The 27,829-nt window shown below is 34.6% G+C and overlaps 3 protein-coding genes and 1 pseudogene across 4 annotated transcripts; all 4 read right to left on the reverse strand.

The window, feature by feature from the left end:
• Window positions 1-337: 337 nt before the first annotated feature.
• LOC147490119 (uncharacterized) lies at window positions 338-1,720 on the reverse strand. Its single transcript, XM_086571915.1, has 3 exons — window positions 1,563-1,720; window positions 781-871; window positions 338-660 (listed from the first exon to the last, which is right to left on the reverse strand). The coding sequence occupies exons 1-3, from the start codon at window positions 1,609-1,611 to the stop codon at window positions 537-539; spliced, it is 264 nt and encodes an 87-aa protein (XP_086428041.1). The 5' UTR covers window positions 1,612-1,720; the 3' UTR covers window positions 338-536.
• Window positions 1,721-3,088: 1,368 nt separating this feature from the next.
• Window positions 3,089-4,887, reverse strand: LOC147490120 (uncharacterized). The gene is made up of 6 exons (XM_086572990.1): window positions 4,870-4,887; window positions 4,672-4,733; window positions 4,446-4,565; window positions 4,232-4,331; window positions 4,038-4,118; window positions 3,089-3,600 (listed from the first exon to the last, which is right to left on the reverse strand). Exons 3-6 carry the CDS (start codon window positions 4,532-4,534, stop codon window positions 3,499-3,501), a joined length of 372 nt encoding a protein of 123 aa, XP_086429116.1. The 5' UTR covers window positions 4,535-4,565; window positions 4,672-4,733; window positions 4,870-4,887; the 3' UTR covers window positions 3,089-3,498.
• Window positions 4,888-5,409: 522 nt separating this feature from the next.
• On the reverse strand, window positions 5,410-9,238 carry LOC147490121 (Pseudouridine synthase family protein). Of its 2 annotated transcripts, XM_086572992.1 has the most exons (8): window positions 8,941-9,238; window positions 8,825-8,859; window positions 8,443-8,555; window positions 7,942-8,090; window positions 7,674-7,818; window positions 6,825-7,241; window positions 5,978-6,370; window positions 5,410-5,653 (listed from the first exon to the last, which is right to left on the reverse strand). In XM_086572992.1, the coding sequence occupies exons 1-8, from the start codon at window positions 9,195-9,197 to the stop codon at window positions 5,648-5,650; spliced, it is 1,515 nt and encodes a 504-aa protein (XP_086429118.1). In that variant the 5' UTR covers window positions 9,198-9,238; the 3' UTR covers window positions 5,410-5,647. The 2 variants fall into 2 exon arrangements, with proteins under 2 accessions (XP_086429118.1, XP_086429117.1); XM_086572991.1 differs by lacking the exon at window positions 5,410-5,653 and having other exon boundaries at window positions 5,724-6,370.
• Window positions 9,239-26,768: 17,530 nt separating this feature from the next.
• Window positions 26,769-27,373, reverse strand: LOC147490122 (large ribosomal subunit protein eL39z/eL39x pseudogene; annotated as a pseudogene).
• Window positions 27,374-27,829: the final 456 nt, after the last annotated feature.

Below are 27,829 nucleotides of genomic sequence, written 5' to 3' on the forward strand. Positions count from 1 at the left end.
ATTGTAAAAATAATAATAAAAACGTTATATACTTATATATCAAAGTTTTAAATGTAAAATATATAGCCGAATTTTAAAGAAATGCATTCGTATTATATATCCGTTTAAAACACGTATATCGTATTTTTACCGTTAGCGTTTTATTGGACCGAATATTTAAAAATATTATTGTTGAAAATTTCGAATCTTTGGCGAATAATTGCCGTATCGAACTTTTACCGTCCACAAATTTACTAGCTATGCTTTCAAGTAGCTTAGTTCTTGGTTCTTGGTACGTGCACCAAAATATTGATATATATAAAATGTTAGCAATTACTTAGCTTGAACTGATCAGAGATTGTGCAACAGCGTACAAGTTAATTACGTTACTAGATTGGATCATATAACTTCTTCAGCATTTACATATGCATTAGCTAGTACGTACTAGCTGAGAAATCTTAGTGGCACACTGGTACTATACTACTATTGGACTATAAGTAGGAAAACATGATGAATTAATTAGCTATTACAAACTAAGAAACGACCAAGACTGGTAATCAACCAAGCTTAATTTTGGAAGCGTCTTGACTCGCTACTTCTCCAACTTGCTGATTCTTATCGTAATAATGAACAATTGCTGCACCGGATAGCACTGCCAATGTCAATGCTTGCGCGTGCATCCTGCACCATAATTAATCGTGAAAAGGCATCATATTTAGTAACAATCATTAGTCTTTCGAAGTACTATCCTTTGTTATGTAAAGAGGCCTAGCAGTAGTGCATTACATTTACATGACATACCTTGCATGTATAAGTCTAAGGCTTGTTTTATAGGGAGATCTGGCACGCGTATAAGCTAGTGATGCACCAACTGCCGATGCCCACACTGTACCTGTAATGATGGATCATAACATAATCAATAAACACTACCACATTACCTGTATATCCATTAATAAGACGCAATATAACAATATAATGAGATACTTTTAGGCTGCATTATTTGGCATTGATGAAATTCTGGAGTGCATTTTTCTTTGAATTTGTACCTACACAAGCATGCACACTGATACACACAGCACACCCACCCAATATTGCCATCAAATCTGTAAATTTTCCTTAAACGTGATTTTGAAGCAAGTTGAACTCAAAGCTTTGAAGCTTTGAAAAAATCATTTTCGCGGAACCATTAATTCAGACATGTTTGGTTTGAGGAATGGAGACAGGAGAGCACTTAACTATTTGGGGCTAACTATTAAATCAATGCCTAAAGAGCTTACGCTGTTTGTGGCATTGGTTAATCGTGAACTAGATGAGTAACACCATATGCTACAAGTCCATACAACTACGCTGTTCATAATTAGTTTCACTATGTGCACACAGCACACTAGTAGTTTTTGAAGCAACAAAAGGATCTAAAATATGGCTTCAACAGATAACTTATGACTCAAATATTACGTGTACCCAAAGTAAATTTAATGTTTTATGGTATAGAAGGAAAGTAGCTTAAAATTCAAGCACAAAATGCAGTATTTAGTTGAGAAGTAGTAGAGATGCCACTTGAAATGCAAGATTACTCTACTTACCAATGCTAGTTAGCTTGTGTTCTGAAATCCAAGATTGTAATGATTCCATGATTTAACCTATTGAATATGCAAGACTTTGTAAAATGGAGAGAAGATAGCAGAGAATTTAGTGAACTGCTATTTGCATATAGGGAACTCTTGCCATATATGATGTGAGAGGACTGGTAATTTATAAGGCATTTTTCAAGGAGTAGTTTCGTTTGCTATGTGCCCCTGGTTTCTTTATTCTGTTTCTTAAACCTTGGGAATTCACTTTTGAAAACCACTGGCCAGTTTTACAGTTTACTTCTTCACTGTGAGCCAAAGGAATGGAAGATAGAAATAGAAGCAAGTGTAGATTAGATACTCTGCACCAGACCATCTGGTACCACTAAACATAATTTAAATATTATTATAACTGGCGAAACCATTGGAGCCATTGGATTTGGTGCGATTACTGACACGCACGAAGTCACGATTCACGAACACAACCAAAAGCTTAAATGATTTTTATCAATAAAAGGTGATTTGTTGCTCATAGTCTCATACAAACCTTTCGAGTGACACCAAATTTTTACAATAAGGCAGTCGATGGGCTGGGCTTCCATCCAGCATTTTGTAAAAGGGACCCCTTTTGTAGATATCATTGGCTGCGCTAATTGACAGTTTGATATTTCTTCATGATCTGTCCGCCGACAGCCCACTATGATGCTATTATAGAGTATAGACGGTTACCAATATTATGTCAACTTGAATCTCAATGAAAAGTTGAAAACCACCTCAATTAATATTAATAGTTACAATTAAGGATACCCCATTAACATTGTTTCTCATTCTTAGCCAAAAGCCTCGCGTCGCTTTCACGTTTTAAAACATTGGTCAAAACCAATCCTTAGATGATCACACCTTAACCTTACTGAGCAACATTTTCACAATGATTCCACTTGATCAAGTAAAAGCTAAGTGGGTGTTTGGTTCTCATTTTTTCAAAAAAGTATTTTTTCTTAAAAAAACACTTTTATGAAAAAGTATTTATTCTAAAAACAGTTTTTCAATAAACACGTTTGGTTGTGACTTTTCTTAAAAGCTATTTTATCAAATCGATTTCACACTACATGTTTTACCGATATATTTTGACATATCGCTCGTGATAAATCACTAAGGGTGTGTTTGTTTAGTGGCAAACCCTCTAAAATTTAAAATATTAGATTTTTGAAAAGATTTTCCCACTGTAGAGTTTTGCCGGGCTAATTTGTAGTGGGAAAATTTTAGTTTGCCGCCGTTTGTTTTGCAAAAATTCATAGTAGGAAATTATAAAATTTGCCGCTTTTTTGCCGGCGTTTTTTACATGGTTTTTTTTTTTTTCGTGGCAAATGATTTTTAACTTTTTAGAAATATTATTTTTTGTTTCCAAACTCAATGAAATATAAAAATAGAAAAACATTGAATTCCAACTACGTGAACTTTCAAAGTACGGTTTAACAAACACCTCCATTGGAGAAACAAATTCAAATTCCAATATCCCGACTTTTATCACACCACTAACATACTACAATATTTCTACAACACCATTTCATTAACTCATCATCTTGATACATCACCAAGGATCATCAACTATTGCAAAGATGGAACTACCAAATTAAACAAGTAAATTGGACAATTCAAAACCTAGTCCAACATAAGAATTTTAAAAACCAAACATCCCATTAAATTAAATGCTTGAAACCTCTACTCACATATGCAAAACATGGAATACCAAACTGAAAAGAGCTCCTCGCAGCAGCACGTAACACCCAACGCCTTGCAACAGCACCAAATAGCAGCAGCAACAGCACGTAGCACCCAACAGCACACAACAGCACCACCACCCAGCACCTTGCAACAGCAGCAGCACACAGCCCCAATAGCAGCAGCAGTAGCACCCCAGCACGCAGCACCCAGCAGCACCCAACACACATCAACCAGCAGCAGCAGCAGCACCCAGCACGCCGCAACACCCCAACACCTTGCAGCAGCAGCACCTTCCACTAGCACCCCAGCACGCAGCAACACCAAGCACCTTGCAGTGGCAACAACACCCACCCAACCATCTAAACCATGATTCCCATTATACTCTTGTATGTAATAATGAGAGAGAGATGCGAGAGTGTAAAATTTACAACAAAACATGTCAAATTTTAAACTGCCATGATTCCCATTATACTCTTGTATGTAATAAAAACAGGGCAGGTTTGAAATCAAGTAAACTCATGATCTGTTTAGAGGAATATTTTCAACTTTGAATGGTTTAACAATCACATAAGTTTGTTGTGGACATGCCAATGTTCAAGAAAACTTATAAGTAGCACAGAAAAGTTATACCAGTAAAAAGCACTTCTCTATCTTTAACTAGAAGCATCAAATCATAATATTGTATTCATTAATTTCGAAAGAATTGATATCGATTTGTTACCATACAATTCACACTTAAAATCAATGCAAATTCGAGCCCCATACCAAGACATGGACAGGTTGATCCTTTGAAGAAAACCGGGATGCAAATGACTTGACCTCTCCGACAGATGAAAGGTCGCATACCTGCAACAAAAGTAATTAAACGTCTTAGACCAATGACATATTATGAAATGCATATTACAAGTTTAGAACATAACTATGTCCTTTTCTTTCCACAGCAAATCAAAGAACAATACCTCCAAGAAGACATTCTGATTCCCCGTCACAGACTGGATTTTAGAAAGGGCAGCTTCTCCCCTCTCCTTACTTCGACAAACCATATACACAGTTGCCCCACTAGTATAAAAAATCACAACCAGAAAACACATGGATTAAAAAAAGGCGCAAATGTCGTCCTACAATAGTCCAATTCTAAACTCATGCTAAACGATTAAAAACAAATCAACACACCGTTTCGCGAGACCTTCAGCAGTTGCATAACCGATCCCAGAATTTGCACCAGTAACTACACAATTCTTCCCTTGAATTTGCATTTTCATATCTTCTTCTTTAAACTTTTTGGAATGTTCACTGAATAAAACACTCATAAAAGTAAACAAAACAATAAAATAATAGATGGGGCTCTTCAAATACTTGAAAGAGTGAAACTGAACAATGGGCATGGATCAAAACTTACAGAAAACCAGATTTTGTGAAATTTAAGTAACCATATATACCAAATGCAGTTGATCTCCATGCCTGTATACATATATTAATTAAAATATTCAGCTAGAAAGATAAATCTCGATTCAAAACAGATTGAATTGATTAAAGAGATTGTTGTTTGAGTTATTTGATTTAGAAATTGAGTGAAGTGAGAGATGAGAGAGATTACTTGTCGAGACACAGAGATGCAAGCCTCGATAGATTGATGGTGGCAAATGTTTTGGTCATAGTGGGAAAATTTCAGTGATTTTCATGCTGGCAAAAGAGTTTAGGGGGGGAGGTGGATTCTATTTTCTCACTTCTAGTGGGAAAATTTTGTTTTAGGAATAGTGTTTGCCACTACCCTTAAATGCAGCCAAACACTGGCTAATGGTGCATCTAGTGGGAAAATAAAATTTGCCACCCCCATTTGCCACTAAACAAACACAGCCTAAAGTCTAAAACATCCGGAGAGTTCATTTGCCTTTAGCTCCAAAAGTGTTTCCTTCAAAGAAAAATAGTTTTTTAACTTAAAAAATAAGTTTTACCTAATTATCATAAAACAAGTTTTTGGGACCAAAAAGTGTTTTTTGGATGAAAAACTATTTTTTTTTTAAATAGAAACCAAACACATTTATTTTTTCAAAAAATGTTTTTTCACTAATAAACACTTTTTAGCAATAAATAAATAGGATCCAAACACCCCCTAAAGCTACACATTCACCTTTTCCTTTCGGTAATTGAATCAAATTAACACAACTTGCACTGTTTAACAAACCGGGATGTAACTGAGATGATAACATTGAAAAGGTTGAGTAATAACATTAATGTAACTGCTATTGATTATAAACAAAAGAAAAAACATTCACATATTTGACCATCAATACCACTGACAGATAATTTCACCTAAGAGTGCAGTCGACTCGGCCCATACAAGAAAAGGTAATGCTACAGCGAAGAACTGTTAGCTATCTCTGCAGCCAGCAAAGCAAACAATGTTTCTGAAGTACATATAATAAAAAATCAAGCACTCAATAACCTAACCAAGTTATCAGCCCCTTCAATTACATAATCTAGTCATTTAAGCCGGAAAGGAAGAAGAGAATTGTACACTGGTCACTTTTGCATTCAGTGGTCATGAAATGAAAAATCTATGTACCAAAAGAAGAAACATAAAGTTTCTGTAACCTTAAACTGTCATGCCAACAACAAGTTTAATTTGCATTACAAAGAATAGAAAACAATATAATGAAATCCAATTACCTGAACTAAGAAACTGATACTTCTGTATGTCTAACCTGGTAATTATTCTTCCATGTTTTCCAAGCCGTCCTCACTTCCTCAAGCTCTTCATCTAGAATGCTTGTGTTTCCATCCAATGTTTCAACCCATTGCTTCCATGGAGGATTCGAAGGGTCCAAGAACTTTGATACTTGAGGCAGCATAAAGGACTCATAAAACTCATTCACCGCCTTAAGTACCTTGTCTGATTCCACCAGTGTCACCAATTCAGGCCTAGTTACATTTCCAGGATGGTTTCTCAAAGAAAACTGATTACTCCTCAAGATCAATACTTCTGATGGAGCAAGTGGTAAAACTATTCGTGAGAACTTGGTCAATGAAATCTCTATAAGATCCTGTGGAAGCAACTTTCGCTTCACCGCAATTGCAGTCCCAACCATTTTCCGTATCTGGTAAAGTACAGTTAGACAATATAACGCTTTTTTTCATTTGTACGCTAGAATAATTTAAATATATACGGTATGCAGAAACAAAAAGTACTGGATTACGAGTTTAAACTCAAGTTTGATATTCTTTAGCATATTTTCGCGCCTACGTATTTGAGCTTGGGGGTGGTATCAACCAAGATCTGATGTGCTACGATTACTTGAGAAATAAACACAGACCTGCTTACACAGGTCCATAAATCACCTATCATTATCAAAAGAATGAGGGCCCAAAAACATATAATGCCAGAAAAGATGCATAACATATTTTCAAGTAATGGGATAGCGACTCACCTTGCAATATAATTGCATAAACATATTACTACCTAACCTCAGCAAAGATTTCTGAAGTGTGGACGGCCATCTTGCCAATATAAGAAACTAAAGAGAGCTATTTCCAGGATTTCCTTGGACTTACTTGGTGCAACATGAACGATTCTCCGCATATGGAGATCTCAATGTAGTCCTTTCCTGATGATCTCTCTAGCTTTCCACAGGAACAACAATGGATCTTTCTGAAGTGGGATGCAGTAATCCTATCTCTCTCATCAGGCTCATATAGCCATCTTGCACGGACAGGTGCAATAGAACCTTGATCTTTCAAGCCATCACCATGCTTTTCACAAGTGACAACTGAATGCACACCAGGGTCACTAGTGCTTGAACTCAGACTGTCTCCAGTAAAATCTCCCGCAGCCACTCCAACCACACATTGCTTGAGTTCATCACTGCTCTCTGAATCAGAGGCCAGTGCTTGTTTAGGTGATTCTCCTTTTCCAGGAGATTGTCTTCTATAGTTGGATCTAATGGTATAATTGTGAAAAGGACGATCCCCCTGTTTAGGACCCATAATTATGAATGAGAAAAAGAAATATCAATAACTGGTGCATGAAGCAGAGTTTACTGTATGGAGGATCCCACCTAAGAAATCAGATCTATAATTTTTGATAAGATCAACCAATTCATATATTCTCAGCTATCTTACTCTTCAGTTATACCAATTGGAGAGTAACATATGAAATTGTAAACAGTGGAAAACTTATTGTGAGATCCACCAAATGGTAGTTCCTGGTATGATATTACTGCCCAACATGTAGGAAATATTTGGAATGCACAACCTCCTACGAACAACTGGTACAACTTTACAGGACTAAGTCACAGAAGTTCACAAGAATTTGAATATAGTTTTGTTACTGCCTGACAAGACAAGTTGCAAATTAGTTTATAGTCAACTCTAAAGCCTAAAACTAAAGAACAAACACCACACCTCAAAAGACCGCAAGATATTATCAAACTTAGATATATGATGATCTATTTCACTGGAGCTGAAATCACTAGTGATCCCAATAATTTCAGATGGAAGCAGGTACGAGTACTTCCGAACAGTACATTCTCTTCTTGCATCAAAGCTTCTGAACATAGAAATCAGAACGATCCAAAGGAACTTCAGTAAACCAAAATGATTATATCAACTTCAAAGCATTCTAAAAGTGGGTGAAAGAGAATCTGAGAAAGCAAACACCTTAACTTCTCACCTTTGTGAAGGCAAAACACTGAAAACTTTAACATCACTTGGCAGATTAGAATTAATACATCTTGCAAGAGCAATGCCACAAGGATCTTCTTTCCATGCATTTTCCGGGATTTCCATTTTCAAGGCAATCGTAGTGGACAGGGAATGCACCTAAGAGTTTTGACAAAGTAAACCATCATTGACATGAGAAATACTACTATTCGATGCGACATATATCTGGTAAGTAAACATTAAAGACTGCAGTAGTGTAATTGTAGAAATTCGCCTGCAAGTTGAGCTGCATGGTATGTTTCGAAGTTAAGATTATTTCATATATATCCATTAAATACCAAGGAGAATGTTCAAAGTTCGTGCAACGATACCCTGTGAATCTAAGGTGCATTGATAGCATGTGAATGTTAAGTCCAAAACTACATAGTGTTCTCATTAGCCTCTTCTTGTTCCTGAAAAGTTCACTAAAAACATAGGGTAAACAAGGAAGATGGTTCTTGATTAAACTCACCCCTTTATCTGTTCGGCTACTTCTGGCCCACCCAATTTTGTGCAGATTCCCATAATTGCTCTCTCTGATTCCTCCCGCCTTGAAAATGGCCTTCTCAAGTTCTGCTTCAACGGCTACATAGCAAAATTGTAATCCTTTAGCACAATGTTGTCAACACTAGATAGGCTGAAGAAGTGTATACTGTAAGCAAAACTCGTCCTAAATGATAGAAACAAGGTAGTAACTATAAAACTAGTCACCTGTCACTGGTAAATCACATTATCCATCTTAAAACTAAGGTGCCCACATCTATAACAGAATCACCGTTCTAGCAACTATTATTTGGGTGCAATGGTAGTAAGAACAAGTTTAATTTCTATACTGACTAAATGTGGAGGCATACTTGTAAATGAGGTTTCATCTCGTTGAATTTGTAAACCTGCAAGACCAAACATAATAATGTCAAAATAAGTAAAATTTGATTTAATTAAAGTGTACAAAAAAAAAAAAAAAAAAAACCCTCGGTAATTAGTGCCAACATATCCAACGCGCATAACAACTTTTTTCTTTCGAAACGATTCCCATTTATCGCCAGTGACCTCCTGGATACTTTCATCCGTAGTAGAAGAAGGTGATGAAATGAGTGTCTGAGAAGAGGAGGAAGAAGGAAGTGATTTGTTGTTTGTAGTGGTGAAGAAGAGTGGGAAATGAGGAGAGGTTTTCTGTTTACAAGTTTTACTAATCCATGTTGAAAGCGGGAATCTGGTTATGGCCATTTCAACTTTTCAACTACAAAACTACAAACAATCCTCCCTTCTTGTGTTTAGAGTCGAACGTAAACTTATCAGCCTCCGATATTCAAAATTTCATATTCTGGTTTCCGAAACATCAAAAAACCAAACTCATATTGAAAACGACATTAGACTTCAGGGTGGAATTCGAGCTAAACAAGACTAACTCAAGCCCTCATAGTCAACTGTTATTGACCGGTCATCTCAAGCCAGCTCAAGAAGACCCGAGCCCGAGTTGAAATGTTATTTGAGCTAAATACCATTTTTATTTGAAAAAATTTGACCTCGGCCATAAATTAAACGAACGAGAGTTAAACGAACCAAGCCCAAGCCGGGCCCTCGAAAATTCAAAATAACCCAAAATAACCCTTTTAAACTAGAAAATGTATCATCTAAATGTAGTCAAGACAAATGTCTTAAATACCATTTTTATTGAAAAATTACCAAAATGAATTACCCAAGTCAAAATCCCAAAGTAACTCCTTTTAAACTAGAAAATGTACATGACATTGGTCTAATTAAGCCACATCCGGACGAAACCTTGAGTTCATTAAACCTGGAGATTATTCAATGGAGATTATTCAATTGTAATGGCGATTTGGAAGGCATGTCTAATAACACATATAACAGTGATATACATGACACGTGTCAAAATCTAATTACTCACATCCAACGACTCACATCACTCATTGGTAATTAAGCCCTAAACCTTGAGTTCATTAATGGAGATTATTCAATTGTAATGGCGATTTAGGGAGCATATCTAATAACACGTGTCTAATGTATTAAATGTTTGTGACCATTAGATTAGATAGGACGAGATGTCGACATGTGTCTCTTTCTTTCTCAAACATGAAAATGTGTCTTGAATTACAAAACCAATATGTCATTTTGACTTGCCCCCCCATTTGAAAACGAAATTAGACTTGCCCCCCCCCCACAAAACTAACTCACTGTCATTTTGGTAATTTTTCAATGAAAAGAGTATTTAAGACATTTCAACTGCCTTGACCACGAGATGACGGTCAATGACAGTTAACTATGACGGTGAGTTAGTCTGGGGGGGGGGGGGCAAGTCTAATGTCGTTTTCAAATGGGAGGGCAAGTCAAAATAACCCTTTTTCTTTTTTAAGAAAATGGTTCGGTGAATAGTTGATCTTTCCGATTATACTTGTATCAGGCTTCAATTCGGTGAACAATAGCTGCTTTCGATTATACCCCTATCCGGTTTCAATTATTACTGTTATGTTAGAACTAAGATTTGTAATAACATACTAGCCATTAAGCCCGACCTATGGTTGGGCCTGCTACCTTGATAGTCCAATATATGGTTGAATAAATTTTCTAAATATGTATGTATTTTATGAAAGTCATTAAGAACTTTTAGTTCATGTGTAAACTTGCACTTACATACTGAAACGTTAAGTTGTGATGGAAGAAGAATCAACGAATTGGAACGAAAAAATTTGTATTAATTGAACTATTATTTATCTGCTATTATTTATCAACGCATGTGTAGTTTATAGTGAAAATGGACGGTGTATCCAGTTAAAAAAATATAGAAAGAACGTTAAAAGCCCAAAGTTTTCTAATTAGGTGTATAAAATTGAAGTTGTAAAGCATGAAGAAAAAATGTGATTGCATCTTTGCAAGGGTAAGCCTAGAAAAATGCCATAGTTGATGCTGGATGCTTACTTTTTGCATATTTTGAACCTTGGACATATTCTAAATATATATGTATTTTATGAAAGTCATTAAGAACGTTTAGTTCATGTGTAAACTTGCACTTATATACTGAAACGTTAAGTTGTGATGGAAGAAGAATCAACGAATTGGAACAAAAAAATTTGTATTAATTGAACTATTATTTATCTGCTACTATTTATCAACGCATGTGTAGTTTATAGTGAAAATGAACGGTGTATCCAGTTAAAAAAATGTAGAAAGAACGTTAAAAGCCCAAAGTTTTATAATTAGGTGTATCAAATTGAAGTTGTAAAGCGTGAAGAAAAAATGTGATTGCATCTTTGCAAGGGTAAGCCCAGAAAAATGTCATAGTTGATGCTGGATGCTTATTTTTTGCATATGTTGAACCTTGGACATTCAAGCAATACCTTAACTCAAAGAATTTTCTACCTGGAATTTTATGCAAACAAATGGGTGGAGATGGGAAGGTAATAGATAAATTATATACATATATTCCCTATCTTATTGTTTCTTGAAGTGAAACTTGCACTTACATACTGAAACGATTTTATGAAAGCCATTAAGAACTTTTAGTTCATGTGTAAACTTTCACTTACATACTGAAACGTTAAGTTGTGATGGAAGAAGAATCAACGAATTGGAATGAAAAAATTTGTATTAATTGAACTACTATTTATCTGCTACTATTTATCAATGCATGTGTAGGAATTTTCTACCTGGAATTTTATGTAAACAAATGGGTGGAGAATGGAAGGTAATAGATAAATAGTATACATGCATTCCCTATCTTATTACTTCTTGAAGTGAAACTTACACTTATATACTAAAACGTTAATCTAATTAGATATGTATTTTACAAAAGCCCAAAATGTACAAAGAACGTTTAAAGCCCAAACTACTATTTATTTGCTGCTATTTATCAACGCATGTATAATTTATAATGAAAATTAACGGTGTATCTAGTTAAAAAAATGTACACAGAACATTAAAACCCAAAGTCTTCTAATTAGGTATGTATTTTACAAAAGCCCAGACTTTGGCCCATAGTCTTGTTTGGTCAGAGTATTATTTATTAATAACTTTTTGTTCATGTATAAACTTGCAATGGAATTTCTAGTGATAACGAACAGAGTATCCAGTCAAAAAAATGTACAAAGAACGTCAAAAGCCCAAAGTCTTTTAATTATGTATGTATTTTATTAAAGCCCAAACTTTGGCCCATAGTCGTGTCCTTGGTCAGAGTATTATATATTAAGAAATTTGTGTTCATATATAAATTTGCACAATAGTTTATAGTAAAAACGAATAGCGTATCCAGCCAAAAAAATGTATAAACAATGTGAAAAGCCCAAAGTCTGTAAATTATGGGGCCTATAGTCCATTAATTTGTTGAACTTTTTAAATTGTTTGGGCCTCATTGTTTATTTTTTTAAAAAAAAAAAAACCCAAGTAAAGCCCATTAGATAGAGTTATTTTCTTAGTTGACTATACAATTGAGTTGTCTGATGCAAATATTGTTGGAAGTCTCTCTTTTCTCGTCAGTATATCCTTGACCAAAGAAGGTTTAGTTAGTTGCTATCTCGATCTCTTTCATGTACTATTCTAGAATGGAGCTAGGGTTTTCTTTTTTTTTTTTTTGGTAAAGGTCGTTTTTTTTTATTGTTTTGTGTTATTTCTCAAAAAACTATATGTAAGTTGTTACTACATGCCAATACTTGTATATTTGAAGGTATGATGTGTGTGTGTGTTAGAATATTTATGTATGAACATCATAAAACATTTTCACGAATCCTAAACAAAATGTATGTGTTTATGTTGATACATGATATATTGAATGTACTATTTTTTTTTCAGGTTATTTTGTAATTGGTTTAAATACATAAATATGCAACGTACTTAGGTCCTATTAACACTTGTATCAATATAGAATTTTTTTCCACAAACATATCAATGTATTATGCCCGATTTCACAAAAATAGCAATCTGTTAGCATCCGTCAGTTAAGTGATGATGTGTCCATTTTTTTTCAATTTTGTTTTATTTGTATTTTCCACTCGGCATACCACCTTAGCATTTCTACCACCTCAGCCGAAACTGACCCATATAACCCGTTTTCATCATCTCTTTCACCCATTTTCGAACCCGTTTTAACTGAATTACAAGATCGGAAAGGGGGAAATAAGTGAGAAATGGATACAGATAATAACTATTGAAAATGAAGAGTTGATGGGGAAAAAAATGAAGTAAGGCATACATACATGATAACATCTTTTGAATAGTACTATGAGCCTCCTTCCATGTAGGTCGTCCCATTCCAACAAACTTGCTGAGAGAAGTCTACAACAAAATATAATATATAAGCTTACTTTCTCACATAAACTTCACCAAGCGTGCTGACAAGCCAAAGTTAAAACATATCCTATATAAAAATAGAATTCGTAAACAGACTCAAATTTACATAACCAAACTTACAATATAACTAGAACTAATATGAAACATTTGATTGCTTCCTATTAAAAATTTCATCAATGAATTCAACAACATACACTCAAATAAATAACTATAAATAACACTAAACCTGGTGAAAGCAATCGGAGTTTTTAAGTAAAGGTCCATTAAACAAACCAGCTGAAGAAACAGCAGAAAGATTGAAAACAAAATCACCAATTGCGATACAAGGACGAGGAGGGTCAGCTTCATTTCCTGATTTAAAGATTCCGTAAGGAAGATTCTCCAGTGGGAAATGAGATTCTAGATTGACTTCCACAAATGATTTTAGAACCATCTTGTGTTTTTTTTAGAGAGAAAGAAGAAGATCGAGTGGAAAAAAAAAACACAGAGTGAGTTTATAATAAAGTTTGACTTTACATAAAACAAGATAAGTTGGTAGTGTTGGGGAGGTAGTTGGAATCAACGGTTTTTAAAGAGAGATAGATGAGAATAATTTGTCGTCATCATCAAAATCTTGTTGTTACAAAATTGAAGGTAAAATGGGTTGGAAAATGGGTGAAAGAGATGATGAAAACGGGTTATATGGGTCAGTTTCGGCTGAGGCGGTAGAAATGCTGAGGTTGTATGCCAAGTGGAAAATACAAATAAAACGAAATTGAAAAAAAATGGACACATCATCACTTAACTAACGGATGCTAACAGATTGCTATTTTTGTGAAATCGGGCATAGTACATTGATACGTTTGTGAAAAAAAAATTTATGTTGATACAAGTGTTAATAGGACCTAAGTATGTTGCATATTTATGTATTTAAACCTTTTACAATTTTATCAAAATGGAAGTGTAAGTTGAGTTATTTTTGTTTTATGTTTAAATATTTATTTTTGTTATGATTACTAATTTCTCTTATTTATTTATTTTATGTTTTGTAGAGATTGTTCTTGTAAATTTCGTAATTTTTTTTGTTCTCCAAAAGACAAATGGTCAGCAGAATCGTATGCTCAATATAATTATGAGTGCATTACTGTTTTTGGTTTTTTTGAATATCTCATTAAAAAAATCAAGCAGAAAAAGTGTTATATACACTGTGGTGAATCTAATGTTTATGCGAATAGTGAAACTCATTAGTCGGTTCTAAGGATGAGGAACATATTAGATGAGTAAGTTTTTTTTTATTTTTTTTATTTGTAATTTAATTACTTATAATGTTATTAATTTGATGTTTTTTTTTATTATTATTATTACTATTTTCTGTTTTGTGAAGTGTTGGTGTTTGTTCGTATGCTATAAAGATGTCTAGGTAAATAATGAAGCGGATAATTTATGCGCGTATTATAGGGAAAACTTTGAAGGATTAAGTTTCTTGAACTATATGGAATATTTGGTTGACGTTCTTACGAAGTATATTGATTTGGATGAATCTGATGAAGAGGTTGTTCCCTTTATATCACCTACTTACCATTTTTTTTGTTTTTCTCCTAATTTTTGTTTTGGCTGAATTGAATATTTTATGTTTGATTTGACAGGTTTAGTAGTTAACCTGTGTTAGGAGTAAAATGTCAGAGTATGGATAGGGAAGACAAATATGTCATTGTTGCGAACACAGAAATGAATAGGAAAGTCGAAGGCTAAAGGGCTAGCTGTGGATATTTTTAAGAAAGACCTACTGATGTTTTGTTAGTTTTAGAAACTTGGTGTTAGTTTTTTGGTGTTTGGATGGCTGTTTTTTTCATTTTGAATTGTAATATGTCTTGATACTTTGCAAGTTTGTGTGTTTCAGTCAGATAAATTATTTTCTAGCTTATGTTGATTTTATGTTATTCTGTAATAGCTCCAGTTATTAAGTCTTTTGGCGTTGTTTGAGGATGCTGTCATAGACTAAAGTAATAAATCAGTGCTCTGTGGAAACTATGAATCATAGGTATTGAAACAGTTTGAATTGACACTCAATCACTTCCCATTACCCGCAGTGACCATGCCTTAATTGACTTATCGCCAGTCCCTGTATAGAGATGTTCAGTTCCAGAGACAGCCAATGCATGAATCCTATTATAGTGGCAATCTTTTTGCTCATACCACTTCTTTAGTGGCTCCTGTCCAAGAACTACGCCAAAACTCCATACACATATGCCACTTCCACTATGACCGCTCATGGACAAAGGTTCGGTGGCATTCACAAAGACCACACTCATGAATTTATGCTAATGGCCTATGAAGGATTGCAGATGAGAAAAGTTATGCAAGAATAGAAATGGCTAAAATGGAAGTAGTAAAATTCAGCCTGTATGGAACTTAAGTGTAAAAGTCACTTATTTATCCTATTGTCGTGATTTATAAGCTACAATATTTATTTTTTTACGTTAGAGATTAACTCCATATTTAGCAATAAGATCATTTCTAAAGAAGAAGCTAATACTAAAAATGAAAAATGCCCCCGCTTATAAGCTCTCTGCAAAAATGATGAGTAGATGGCACAGAAAGGCTTAAGGCCTTCACAGGCCAATCCTACAGCAAATGTGACAGGATGTTGGTCTAAAATCCCAACATCAAAGCATCGTGTGGGAAAGCGGCGTAAGAACATATTCAAGCCTGTCCCGCCTCCCATTGCAGCATGGATGGCTACAACACCTTTATCTACATCTACTTCAGCAATCAAAGCCTCTGCAAAGTAAGTAGTGTAAGACCGAAAATACCGCCGCTGCTGCCCTTGAACTGCTTTCCAGTTGCTGGATCAAACTTGGATACACCTGCAAATGAAAAACCAATGGGTTGGTTTAAAAAATTGACTCTTTAGATGGAAGCTTACTAATCTCGGCTATAAATAGTTTACCATGATACTTTTCTGCAGCTCTTTTTGCATATGGGTATCCTCGGCCTTTATCAGTGACGACGTGAATGAGTACTGGGCCTGTTGTATGAGTACTCTTCACCGCTTTATGAGCTTAAATCACTGATCATCCCACGCGTATATTCATCCACTTTTGCTGCTATTTCATGCACATACCCTCCAAGTTGCTTCATAACTCCCTGCATATCTCACTTGCATTTTAGTTTAGATAGTTCCAATTAGTCAATTCCACAAAAACAACATAAAAGCAACACCCCCAAATCTAGATCATTGACAATGTTTCTATGTTGAGTTCAAAAGGCATTTACAGTTTTGCACGAAAAATGTGAGGGCATCAGAATTTTAAGGCTACGCCATGACTACCGATGCCCAACAATAAATTAGTTTGAACTACATTGTGATAAACATTGTGTAACCGAGTTTCTGATGTTTATGGTTTAGTGAATTGACACTCAATCAATCGTCTGTATTATCAGAAAAAACAATTGAAACAGAGTAACCAACGAAGAGTATTTAGATAGAGTTACATTAAACATTTCTAAATCGAAACAGAGTAACCAACAAAGAATATTTAGATAGAGTTATATTAAACATTTCTTGATGCACTTAGGTCTGCAATCCAGGGGCTTCATCATGCCATATTCTTCCTCAAGCATTCAAAAGCTTCAACTTCACCAACCTCTTGTCACCACTGCTCCCTGACGAACTATCATCATCTGAAAGACCCAATGCATGTTCCAACAATAAATTTGCATCAACCACATCATAGCTACCCCCAATTCCTTCAATATAATATTCTTCCATCTCATCATCAATATCCGAATCACTATCGATGTCGTGTTCTCCGAAGCTATCACTATCGATGTTCCATCGATTCGCTTGGCTCGAAAAACTCGGATCCTCTATCAACTGAATCCCCATCAAAGTCCATTTCATCACCATCTTCATCATCAGAAATATCTTCTGTATACAATTTCATATTTCCTATAGACAAAAACCCTGAGTTCTTCTTTCGTGGGGAGTTTTGCAGAATGAAATCTTCCTTCTCTATCTCTCATTACAGCTCTGATTTTTTGCATTGCCATTTTACTGCTTGCATGTATCATAGTTTGAAACCATCACGTCCTTGATAGAAGAACTATTGTGTACCTGAATCGTTTCTTTCCCAATTAAGGCAATGGTAACGGTGGCATGGAAATCAATACAACATCGGTAATCTTCGATTTGTTAATCAGCACGAATATGGCATCTCCAAGAATTGTTTGTAATGAATGACGTCAATTTAGCTAAAAATATTGAATTTAATTCAAAACAAATCACAGTATATGATCAGACAAAACAAAGGCCTCAAAAGGTATTAAACATAAAATTAGTAGCAACACCTACCTTTTGCAAAGCAACAACATGTTTTGTTTTGATATTGTATATCTGGTGCTAGGATATATTTGAAAAGTTGCTAAGTATTTTTTATCCTGTGTTTGCGTAGGGTGAGGAAGCTGTCCAAGACGACAGAGAAGATGAGCAAATCTCTGCTGAATGGTGTTGGATTTGTTACTGGGGTCGGTAGTAAAACCTATTGCTCGTTCTCCAGTAGGGAAAGCACTCCTTGCCAATGTTCCTGGAGAGGTCCTCCTTGCCTCACTTGATGCTGTCAGTAAGTGAAAAGTTACACCCTAGCAAATCACATCATGTTACCCCATTCCCACTACTTGAACAACATGCACAAAAAGTACCACAAATCGAAAATGCATTACAACTAATATTGAATTAAATTTAAAGGAAGACCAAAATAAAAGAATTCATCAGCAGACCAAAATTAAGACATATCATGACTGAAGTATGTTCCTCTATGTATGTTGCAGTTGCTTGGACACTTTGCTTGCGTCCATAAGGTCTTGGAACTCCTCATCTACGTCATTTGAGGGGGCTTGGCCTTCTCTGCATGGCCTCTCTCAATGAGGGATTTGGGTGTATCTGAACAGCACTCACCCCATTCTTGGTTGCCTTTGATTTTTGTAGGTTATTTCACTGCTCTTCATAGCTAATTCTATTGGATTTGCTATCTAGAAGCGTTAATGTCAAAAATCAAGGACCAAACCAATAACAAACAAAATAAGACTCCCAATAAACTTGCATTTCGTAAGAAAAGTAGGCCAAATACAAAAATAAGCTTCCAATTGAAAGAACATCAAACAGTTTAGTCCAAATAATGATGAAATAAGGCAAGAGCAACTTACCATGTCAATACCGGCATCTATTGTTGTAACACCCCAGATCTTAAAATAGATCATTTAGGACCCAAGATGCAAATAAAGAGACATGACATATCACAAAAATATTCTCCAAGTCTAATAATTCGTTCAAATTATCATAATTCAAATAATGACATTTGAACATGACTTAAATTCCCACAACATTGATATTATTACCCAATTAAACTCCAAATAAAAAAATACTTATTCTTACAACCAACTATGAATGAATCAATAGAAAAACCTACTACTATTCCTACTAACTCCAACTCTGAATTCCCGCTATCCACGAATCCCACAATCCCACGAGCGTAACTTGAAAATGTACTAATCTGAAAAACAGAATAAAAAGAGAGAAGAAAAAAGGAGTGAGCTTCCAAGAAGCCCAATGAATTACTACTAAAGAAGACATGGATTGAAAGAATAACAATTCATTGAAAACGCTAATTTTCTTTAAAACATATCAAATGCATAAACCATACAATTATTATATGAGATCTTTATTCTTAAAAAAAAATGTGAACACCATGTCGACTTAACCGCTCGACAACCACGTTACTATTGGGTCGACTTTCGCATCTACTCAACCAAACATTCCTTGACGTGTGCACTAACGTCAATACACATGGATCCAGTGTTCCTTTCGGGTCTTTCACCCTAGGGATAACAATTCCCTTCTTAAGTTCGAAATAAAACTCAATTACGTGTCACATATCAAGAAATATATAACGTAAACCATGAGTTCCAAATATAATACATATTATTCACAAAATCTTTGATCAAAACTAAGATGATATAATGGCTATTTCCTTAAAATTGAAACATTGGAACTCATAAAATATCCATCATAGTATTTCAAAATAAATCCTTCAAAATTGCAAAGTAATATAATGGGGTGTAAAACAAGATATGTATACTTATTTCTTCCAAAAGTCAGAGTTCTTGTACCAAAAACTAGAATTGCAAACTTAACAATTTAAGTTAGAAAAAAGGTAGAACTCACCTCTTAGCACAAGCAATTGATACAAAAACACTAGAAAGACGACTTCAGACGCCTATAAGTAGTGCTGACAATGGTAGCTTGAGTAATTCAAACCTTCCAGTGAATACCCTACTAGCAGTCCTTGTGTACTTCCAATAATCACCAATCAACACCCAAGAGATTCCTAACACCTATTTTTGTTGTGAGTCATTTGAATATCGACCCTCTCAATCATCGACAATATTTTGTTCTTCTTTAAATATTCTCTCACCTTATATTTCCTCTAACCACTCCCTGTATGCACGACCCTTTATAGTTATCCCACTTTTTGAGTTAAGTTCTGAGAGTCCTAAGTTATTAAGACTCTAGTCATAGTCTTGACTAGTTCAACTCTCTTTAACAACACTTCTCTCACCTGACCCAAACCACTTGTGTACTCACTGTTCTTATCAAGTCTAAAGGGTAAAATATATGCACTCATTCAATATGATATATTAAAACTAGCACAAGAAAATTCTATAAAAGCCTTCATGTAATAATTTAAATAAGGAAATGCTAAGATTTTGAAAATGCTAGAGTTCAGGGTATTACAATTGCAGCTAGAACAGAGTCTGAATTCTTAGTTTCACTTCACCGTCTCCTTTTGAGTTGTGATGTCTTTCTTCTTTCAATCTCTTCACTTTCAATTGCAAAGACCTGTAAAAATAAACATAATAAAAATTCAAAATCTAGAGATCTGGAGTTACATGATGCAATTTGCATGGGAGATGAATCCATTCATTTTAACATAATTTTTTTCCTTAATAAAACAAACAAATATTTATGACATATGGCCATGTGCTCATGTAGCATTGAAGAGTCACTTGCCTAATTTTCGTTGTTGAAGGAATTTCTGTAGGTTGATAGCTTGAGATAATTTCAACAGGTTCAAAACTTTAACTCGAGGTGAACTTAACCGCCTCTAGACCTATACTATTTGACTGTTTTTGCTGCTACTTAAAATTAACCAAAGCATCAATAGATAATTGGGGAGAGAGAGAGAGAGAGAGTTTCCGGATAGAATAGGCAATTTACTTTACATTGCGATAATGAGTTAACGATGGAGCCAGTAAAGAGAATATGCCTCGTGCAACCGTTTCATGAAATAGTTAGAGTGGGATAAATACCCTCCTTCATATGGGTAAGGCTAAATCAAATAAAAGAATATCAGAATTTACACACTAATATTTCGTATGTCCTAGAATAAATAATTTTTTTGGAAAATAACCATTTCTTTAAGATGGATAAAAGATATTAATCATGCTTACAACGCATAATGCATAACTCTAATACATCTTCCATTTGACCTCTAGTGATATATGAATCATTCTACGATTTGTTCTTGTAATCGGGATTCGCACAAATGAATAAGTATATACTTTCAAGAAAGCTAAAAAGGAAATATTATATTTAACTTAGAATGAGATTTAGTAAGAATAAAGTCTAAGGGGAAACACAACATGATTCATCTGGAATAAAAACATTTCATTAGAAAATTACAGTAAGAAAGATTATATATTGCAATGACCAAAATAACCAAAGCAATTAATGGAAAAGAGCCATGTAACAACCAAATAAATTGTAACCCCTAAACTTTGTCATCTGAGTATCTCACTAATAAGTAATCAAGTTTAAGCTTTCATAGAAAGAGAACAAATGTCTCTTTGACAGAGTATTATTGTCCTAAAATCATAGTAAAACGGGTTCAAACTTTCATCGTGTAATTGAAGGGATTGTTAATATAAGGGCTGAAAAAGAAAAGGCCTTGGGTGTGGAAGATCGCAAGGTTGTCTTTCAACATCAATAGCTACTTAGAACCTCATATAGAACACTATAACTCATGGTATTTTCTGGGTATATAACTCGAGGCATAAGCTTTATAGGCTTCGAGTGATTCATAGGCTCCATACTTGGAAATTGGTCTTAATACAATAATATGATCTACGTATTGTTGTCAACGACAAATTCATAACTCCACAAACTATCATTGAAAGATATCATATGAACTACCATTGTCTCATAACATGAGAATTATACCGTTATAGCCGCATAAAACTTGTAGGATTACGGTTCAAATATGTACTTGCATTTATTGGCATTTACCCCGTACTTTATTTAACATTCAAAGGCCATTCATATAAACTTTCACACCATCTAACCAGCTTCCATCTCCAATGTCACAAATTTTCTCTTACACCTTTAGCTACAATAACCAACTACTCTTGAATCTCCAACTAAGGTATCAGTTGGTCATATAGACAGTCATCTACATGAGTCAACCACTTTAACATCTCACTCAATACCTTCCAACGATAGTACCTCGTGGTCCTAACCGATATTGATACTCATTAACGTGAGTCAACCATTTAAACATAACAATTAAAGTTCCACTTAAAAGGATGTGGGTTTTGCTTTCTAGATATGAGACTCAGTGTGTTAATGATGACCTAATTTGGCGCTTGTGTGTTTCAATTTTCAAACTCAGGTCTTGATTTATCTCAAACCCCAATTTCTTATGCCTTATCAATTGATGTAGTATCTTAAAATCAAATGAGAATTAAAAATCATATATTTTGATTAGGAACATACTACAGTTATAATTCTCCGTTTATGGGCCTATGGCTACAGTTTAATCATTTGTTTCCTTCTATAACCAAATTTGCACCATTTAGAGGATAATCGAGTCTTAAATATTAGGCATTGTTTAAATATTAGTAAACCATTCACCTGAATACAAAAGAGAAGATACTTTACATGAAAATGCATAACAGATATTGGTAGAAAGCAACATTGACGTATCATATAACATGGTGTATATAATAAGATTATCTAGTATTTACCAAAAGAGGAGATTCGAGCTCTAATTAGCCACCTAAGAAAACCTTGTTTGCTAGACTTGTGGGGAAAACCAAGAAGCAATCAATTGCTCAAGCTCCAAAGAGAATTATTATATTGGGCTAGAGATTTACCCGTTATTTAATCCAACATTATATCCACAAATTCTGCCTCCATATTTTAAAATAAATTAACCATATTACAATCTCAACATAGCAATAGCAAGGGGCGCGCGGGAACCAACATTCAACACACCACTTTTTACTTTCTAATGAGAACAATATGAAAAAATTAATGATAACAATCAAAAGACAAACTTGTTTCCTAGATTACATCCCACTTATAAATTCAATTAATAATCTTACCTTGAACTAGAAGCAAAGCTCCAAGGTAGTGTTTTGACAGACCGTAGCCATTCATAGCCTTAGAGTTGATTCAATAATCCAAGAGTCAATTCAATAGTCGATTACAGTTGGAACTATAAGCTAGAAGAGGGTAGAGAGAAGCTTTTGATTTGCTGCGGGTAGAATTTTCAAGGGTGAATCTCAATTTGAGCCAACAAAAGCAAACTCATTAAATTTACATAGAAGATCGGTCTTATTTCTGGCATTGTGATGACTCCTTGTAACCTTCTAATATATAAAAAGTCGACTCTATGCTTTTGCTCTACTTACTTTCAATTTGAAATGGGCTACTCTCTGCTTACTTTCAATTTTGTTATGTTATATTGGCTTTTTGGGTTTTTTCGTTTCTTACACTTGTCTATATATCTATTCCAGCTAATATACCTGGTTTTGTAACTTGTGTATGTAAAACTACAAACAAAACAAATGGAGCAATCAAAAGAGATAGAATTTAGTAATAAACATGATTAGGATGTTAATATCAAAATTCAATGCGTAAACTAAGAACATAAATATTAAGAATGACATTGTTTGCCTAACACTTGCTTTTCCAATCGGTTGTGAATATTTACTCGGGAATTCTTAGGTCGTCAATTTACATATTTGGTTCGCCTATAAGCAAGTATTGGTTTATTCCCTTTAAATAAGCATTATCTCTTTTCAACGCTTTAACTGCATATGAAGTTCTTCTACTTGAATATTTGCTTCGTAGAGCTCTTCACGTTTAGTCATGAGTTTGTTGTAGTTCACATCTAGTACTTCAAACTTGTATATCTGTTGTAGATAGCGTATGACATTTCCTGCAACAACATTTTCTGAGTCAACTTTTTTGGTTTGATATGTTCCAAATGATGTTTGTATGATAGGATAATTTGGATCTTTATGGTATTCTCTTAGTATAGGCACATTGATTGCGACATCCGCTGCGTACTGATAGTTCTCAAATATTGAATTGTAAACTGGTTCTTCATAAATCTTTTCTTTTTTGAGAATTTCTCTAAGTGCACTCTTCAGTGAAACATTGTGTTTTGTTTTGTACTCCACCATCTTCTTGTTGTGTATGTTTGATTCTCCATGACTTGCATTTTTTAATTATAGTAGTTTAATAAAAAAAAATATATTAAATGAGTGTAACAAAAGAAAATGAAAGTAAGTGTACCAATTAAAAAAGAGTTTATAAAACATGTAAGCGATTTTATATATATATATATATTAACTTTTATGCCTTAAAATAGTAATATCACAAAATCACAAATTTATATAGTGGAGATGAATTATTTACCTTAGTTGTTTTTGAGACTTTGTGTACTCATGTACCAATATGTTTTAATGTGTGGATGACAGAAAAAAGAAAACATTAGATATTTAAAAATATATTATATACATATTGTTTGAAAGAATTTAATCTTTGAAGGGAGAAATAGTGTACCTGGCGATTGGCGTAGAATATATAGTGTTGAGAATGTATGTGGTTGGTATATATATATTTCATAGGATGAAGAGTCCATTTTGTTTAGTAATTTGACTGTAATTAGAAGTCTCTTTTGCTCATTAAAGATAGACATGTTATCCGAGTTTATTGAGAGAGATGGTGTAGAGTATACTAAAACACTTTGTATCCAAAGTTAGTTTAGGGTGTGCTTCGAATAAAAATCTAACATGTTGCAAGTTCATAATCGTATAGGTTCAATCTTTCAGAAACCTTTAAGATCTATTCTTAGAAAAAACAAAAACCTCAAAGAATAAGAATCTGAAAAAATAAAAGCCCAGGGTTGAAGATTCAGGGAAAAAGCGATTTGTTATACAATTTGATCAACTAAACAGAAAATAACAATTTTAGCAGTACAACGACACTAATGAGAACAAACTCATCTAACAATCAGAAGGAAACAACCCTTTCCATAGCGTGACAATAAAATGTCTCATCTTTAATCTTTATTAACATCTACCTCTATGACATCATACTAAGAATCATCCGTAGTGTGTCCTCAAATTCACTTTCACTCAATACATACTTTCCCGCTCGATAGTTGGCCCTTTGTGGTTTCAGTACATCAGTTATTAGCTTTGGCTTTAAACGGGTTTGACCTCTATTCCTTCTAGTTGCTGCAGGCTTAGTTGTTTTAGCAGTTGCAACAGGTTTCTTATCTCCTATTCTCCTTTTGGGCCCGGCTACAAATTCTTTGTCTTCATCTGCTTTCTTTACCATTGTCTCTTCTGGGATAGTCTCTTCAGTTTCCATGGCTGTGGAAAGAATAACACAAAGCCAGATATAAGTTTAAAATATAGCTCACAATTAGCAGTATAACATTGAGAAAGCTGACAATGTTAAGATGACAATACCTGCCGACTAATCTGGAAAAGTATCAAGACGACAACATTCCCTAAGTTAACAACACACCAAATCCAATGTTAAACACGTTAATATTTATAACCATCGTAAAATAAGTTGTTACTTGGCTGAGTATTAAACCTGTTTCAGTTGTAAAGCCAATTAACATAATTTGCTCCATTTTCACTTTCCTTGGATTCTATCCAAGATCTATTAGTTGTCTCTATATACAATCTCATCATAGGCTCCGCAATTCTTTTCCAATCAGTGGCAGCAGCTAAAGGATGGGATTTCCAAGTAGATGCTTTGCTCCACCTATGGAAACAAAAAGACGGGATATGTAAAAATCAAAAGGCATCGGATAGACCATTACCAAGACATGTTAAAATAATATAGGTCTAAATAATTAACATATGCACATACCGTATGATACTCTTTGCTTGCCATGAGGTCTCTTAGCTTGGATGCAATTTCTCCCACACATCTTCCAGTCTATAATTCAGTAGGAAGGTTAACACACTCCTGTTTAAGGATAAACAAATAATTAATTACGGTCACGCTCAGTAGGGGGGTTGTGGAAGATATGCAGTTCCTGAACTTTGGAACTTCAAGGAAGAAAGGAAAGCCACCTTAAAAGAGGCAATCACATACGTCTTAACACAATTTAAATCACTTAAAGAATCTAAGCGACGCAGACTATAAGCCAATGTAGGCACATTTTATTTTTTCTCTTCAAGTCTTGTATGAAGATAGCACAACCTACAAAAAGAAGAAAATTATATATAACATCTATCTTTTCCTTTTTAATTTATATAACGGCTTAAAGACCTCAGATTTCTAAACTCACTTTTATAGGTTTATACTTAACAAATTATTTTAAGTGTTGGAGGTAAGCATAGGTAGGTATTTATGTCTTTCATTTAAGCCTTTTATGAAGATAGCACTACCGATAGCAACTATGTTGACCATTTAAGTGGCGTTTGTGATTAGGTAGACAGTCCACAGCAGTATGACTATGATGTTAGGTTTCTAATCTCACCTCTGTTTAATTGTTTATATTAAAAAATAGTGAAATTCCAAAAGGGCCTTTCATTTGATTTTGGATTCCGATCCATTATTTTTTTCCCTTAGCATTTTAGCATTGAGGTGAGAGAAAATGTGTAATCTTCTAGTATACTTTTCAGATTATTGATATTTGGTATTTCGGTTCTTGAAGCCTTTTTAATTTGAAAAAATGGTCGTTCTGTACCATGAACTTTGCTGGTTTTATCAGTTTAGGACAAGAACTTTTTTTTTTAGCAAATTGGGCCATGACCTTTCTTTTTTGTATCAGTTTGGGCCACCGGTGTATTTCCGTTAGAAAATTTGCCCATGTGTACAAACGGCTGCCTATGTGTACAAACGTCTGTTTATGTCTAAGCTGACTAAACAACACCACTCCCGCCAATTTTATATTCTTTCAAATCTACTACTAACGTCCACAATCTTATGGACTATGTCTAAACCGACGGTTTTCAATTCCTTTCTTCTTCTATTAGTGCAGAAGTAGCCAACCCAGTCAACCAGTCCAGTAGCACGGTCTCGGTCCTATAAGTAAAGAGTTGCCACATTACAAAACAAAACTGAAATCCCATTTCATTTGTTTTTATGATGAAACCATTTCCATAAAACCAACCCATTCTCAACTCAACAACAACAAGAGCAATTTAGAATCCAAGCTTTGTTCGGCGCCAGTGCCTACGCTTTGCGTTGTACCTAAATTATAAACAATAAAAAAAATGTGAGTTAGCTAAAAGTAGGAGAAAAAAAAAAGAGATTTGAGTGGGGTGAAAATAAAGAAATAAAACCTGATGGTGCTATCAAGACGCGCATCGGGATCCGATGAGGAATAGGCACTGCTACGCCTCATCTTCTTAGCTAGCTTCTTCTTTATCATGAATGATTTGTGTGACGGCTGTAAAAAATATAAGTAAATGAAATATTTCCTTTAATCCAAGATTAGCCAAAAAATAAGAAATGATTTGATGTTGTTGGAGTCCAGTAGCACGGTTTCGGTTCTTTCAAATAAGATCTCGGTAGTGGGGTCTCATCGGTAGCATTATTCTTTCTTTAAACCACCTTCTCTTGATGTAGGAAATCTGGGTTGACCTATCCAGCAAACAAAAAGATGGAAAGATCAATGTGTTTCGTGTTCCGCGAAGGCAAAAGCTCTTCGGTCAGATCAGACCTTGCCTTTCGCTTGAATTCCCTTCCCTGCAATTTGATTGTTTGGTTTGATATAGGTTATTCCACTTTCAATGATCCTGCTCATGTATTTATTGATTTGGGTGGGACTGTTGAAGCTCTATTGAAGCTTTGAACATGCATTAATGGAGGCGTTAATGGTGGAGGCATTGGTGAGGAAGGTGAACAGTGAAGTTTTTTTTGTTTTGTTGGGCTTGGGCCGAAATCAATATGTGGGCTTTGAAATTTCGGTGAAATTTCTGTGAAACTTATGTGAAATTTCGGGTTTGAAACACTTTGAAATTTCGATGCCACGTCACCGGTGATTAGGTGTGCACTTCAACGGTGACATATAAGCATTTAGTCGGACACATATACATCCGACACGCCACATAAGCATGTGAAGTAACGGAATGGTAACGGTGGCCCAAACTGATACAAAAACGAAAGGTCATGGCCCAATTTGCTCAAAAAAAAAGTTCGTGGCCCAAATTGATAAAACCACCAAAGTTTATGGTACTAAACGGTCATTTTTTCTTTTAAT

The sequence above is a fragment of the Coptis chinensis genome, chromosome 7 (genome assembly GCF_015680905.1).
Source record: "Coptis chinensis isolate HL-2020 chromosome 7, ASM1568090v1, whole genome shotgun sequence".
Lineage (NCBI taxonomy): Eukaryota > Viridiplantae > Streptophyta > Magnoliopsida > Ranunculales > Ranunculaceae > Coptis > Coptis chinensis.

Bases quoted from the DNA above. Each gene is read 5' to 3' on its own strand.
- LOC147490119 (XM_086571915.1), bottom strand. From the start codon at position 1,611: ATGGAATCATTACAATCTTGGATTTCAGAACACAAGCTAACTAGCATT. The intron at 872-1,562 runs GTAAGTAGAGTA...CCATCATTACAG, and splicing joins ACACAAGCTAACTAGCATTG to GTACAGTGTGGGCATCGGCA. The intron at 661-780 runs GTATGTCATGTA...ATTATGGTGCAG, and splicing joins CTTAGACTTATACATGCAAG to GATGCACGCGCAAGCATTGA.
- LOC147490120 (XM_086572990.1), bottom strand. From the start codon at position 4,534: ATGAAAATGCAAATTCAAGGGAAGAATTGTGTAGTTACTGGTGCAAAT. The intron at 4,332-4,445 runs GTGTGTTGATTT...TTTTTATACTAG, and splicing joins GCTGAAGGTCTCGCGAAACG to TGGGGCAACTGTGTATATGG. The intron at 3,601-4,037 runs GTATGGGGCTCG...TGCCACTGCAAG, and splicing joins ATCAACCTGTCCATGTCTTG to GTGCTTGGTGTTGCTGCGTG.
- LOC147490121 (XM_086572991.1), bottom strand. From the start codon at position 9,197: ATGGCCATAACCAGATTCCCGCTTTCAACATGGATTAGTAAAACTTGT. The intron at 7,819-7,941 runs GTGAGAAGTTAA...TTCTATGTTCAG, and splicing joins AGTGTTTTGCCTTCACAAAG to AAGCTTTGATGCAAGAAGAG. The intron at 7,242-7,673 runs GTGTGGTGTTTG...GGTCCTAAACAG, and splicing joins ATATCTTGCGGTCTTTTGAG to GGGGATCGTCCTTTTCACAA.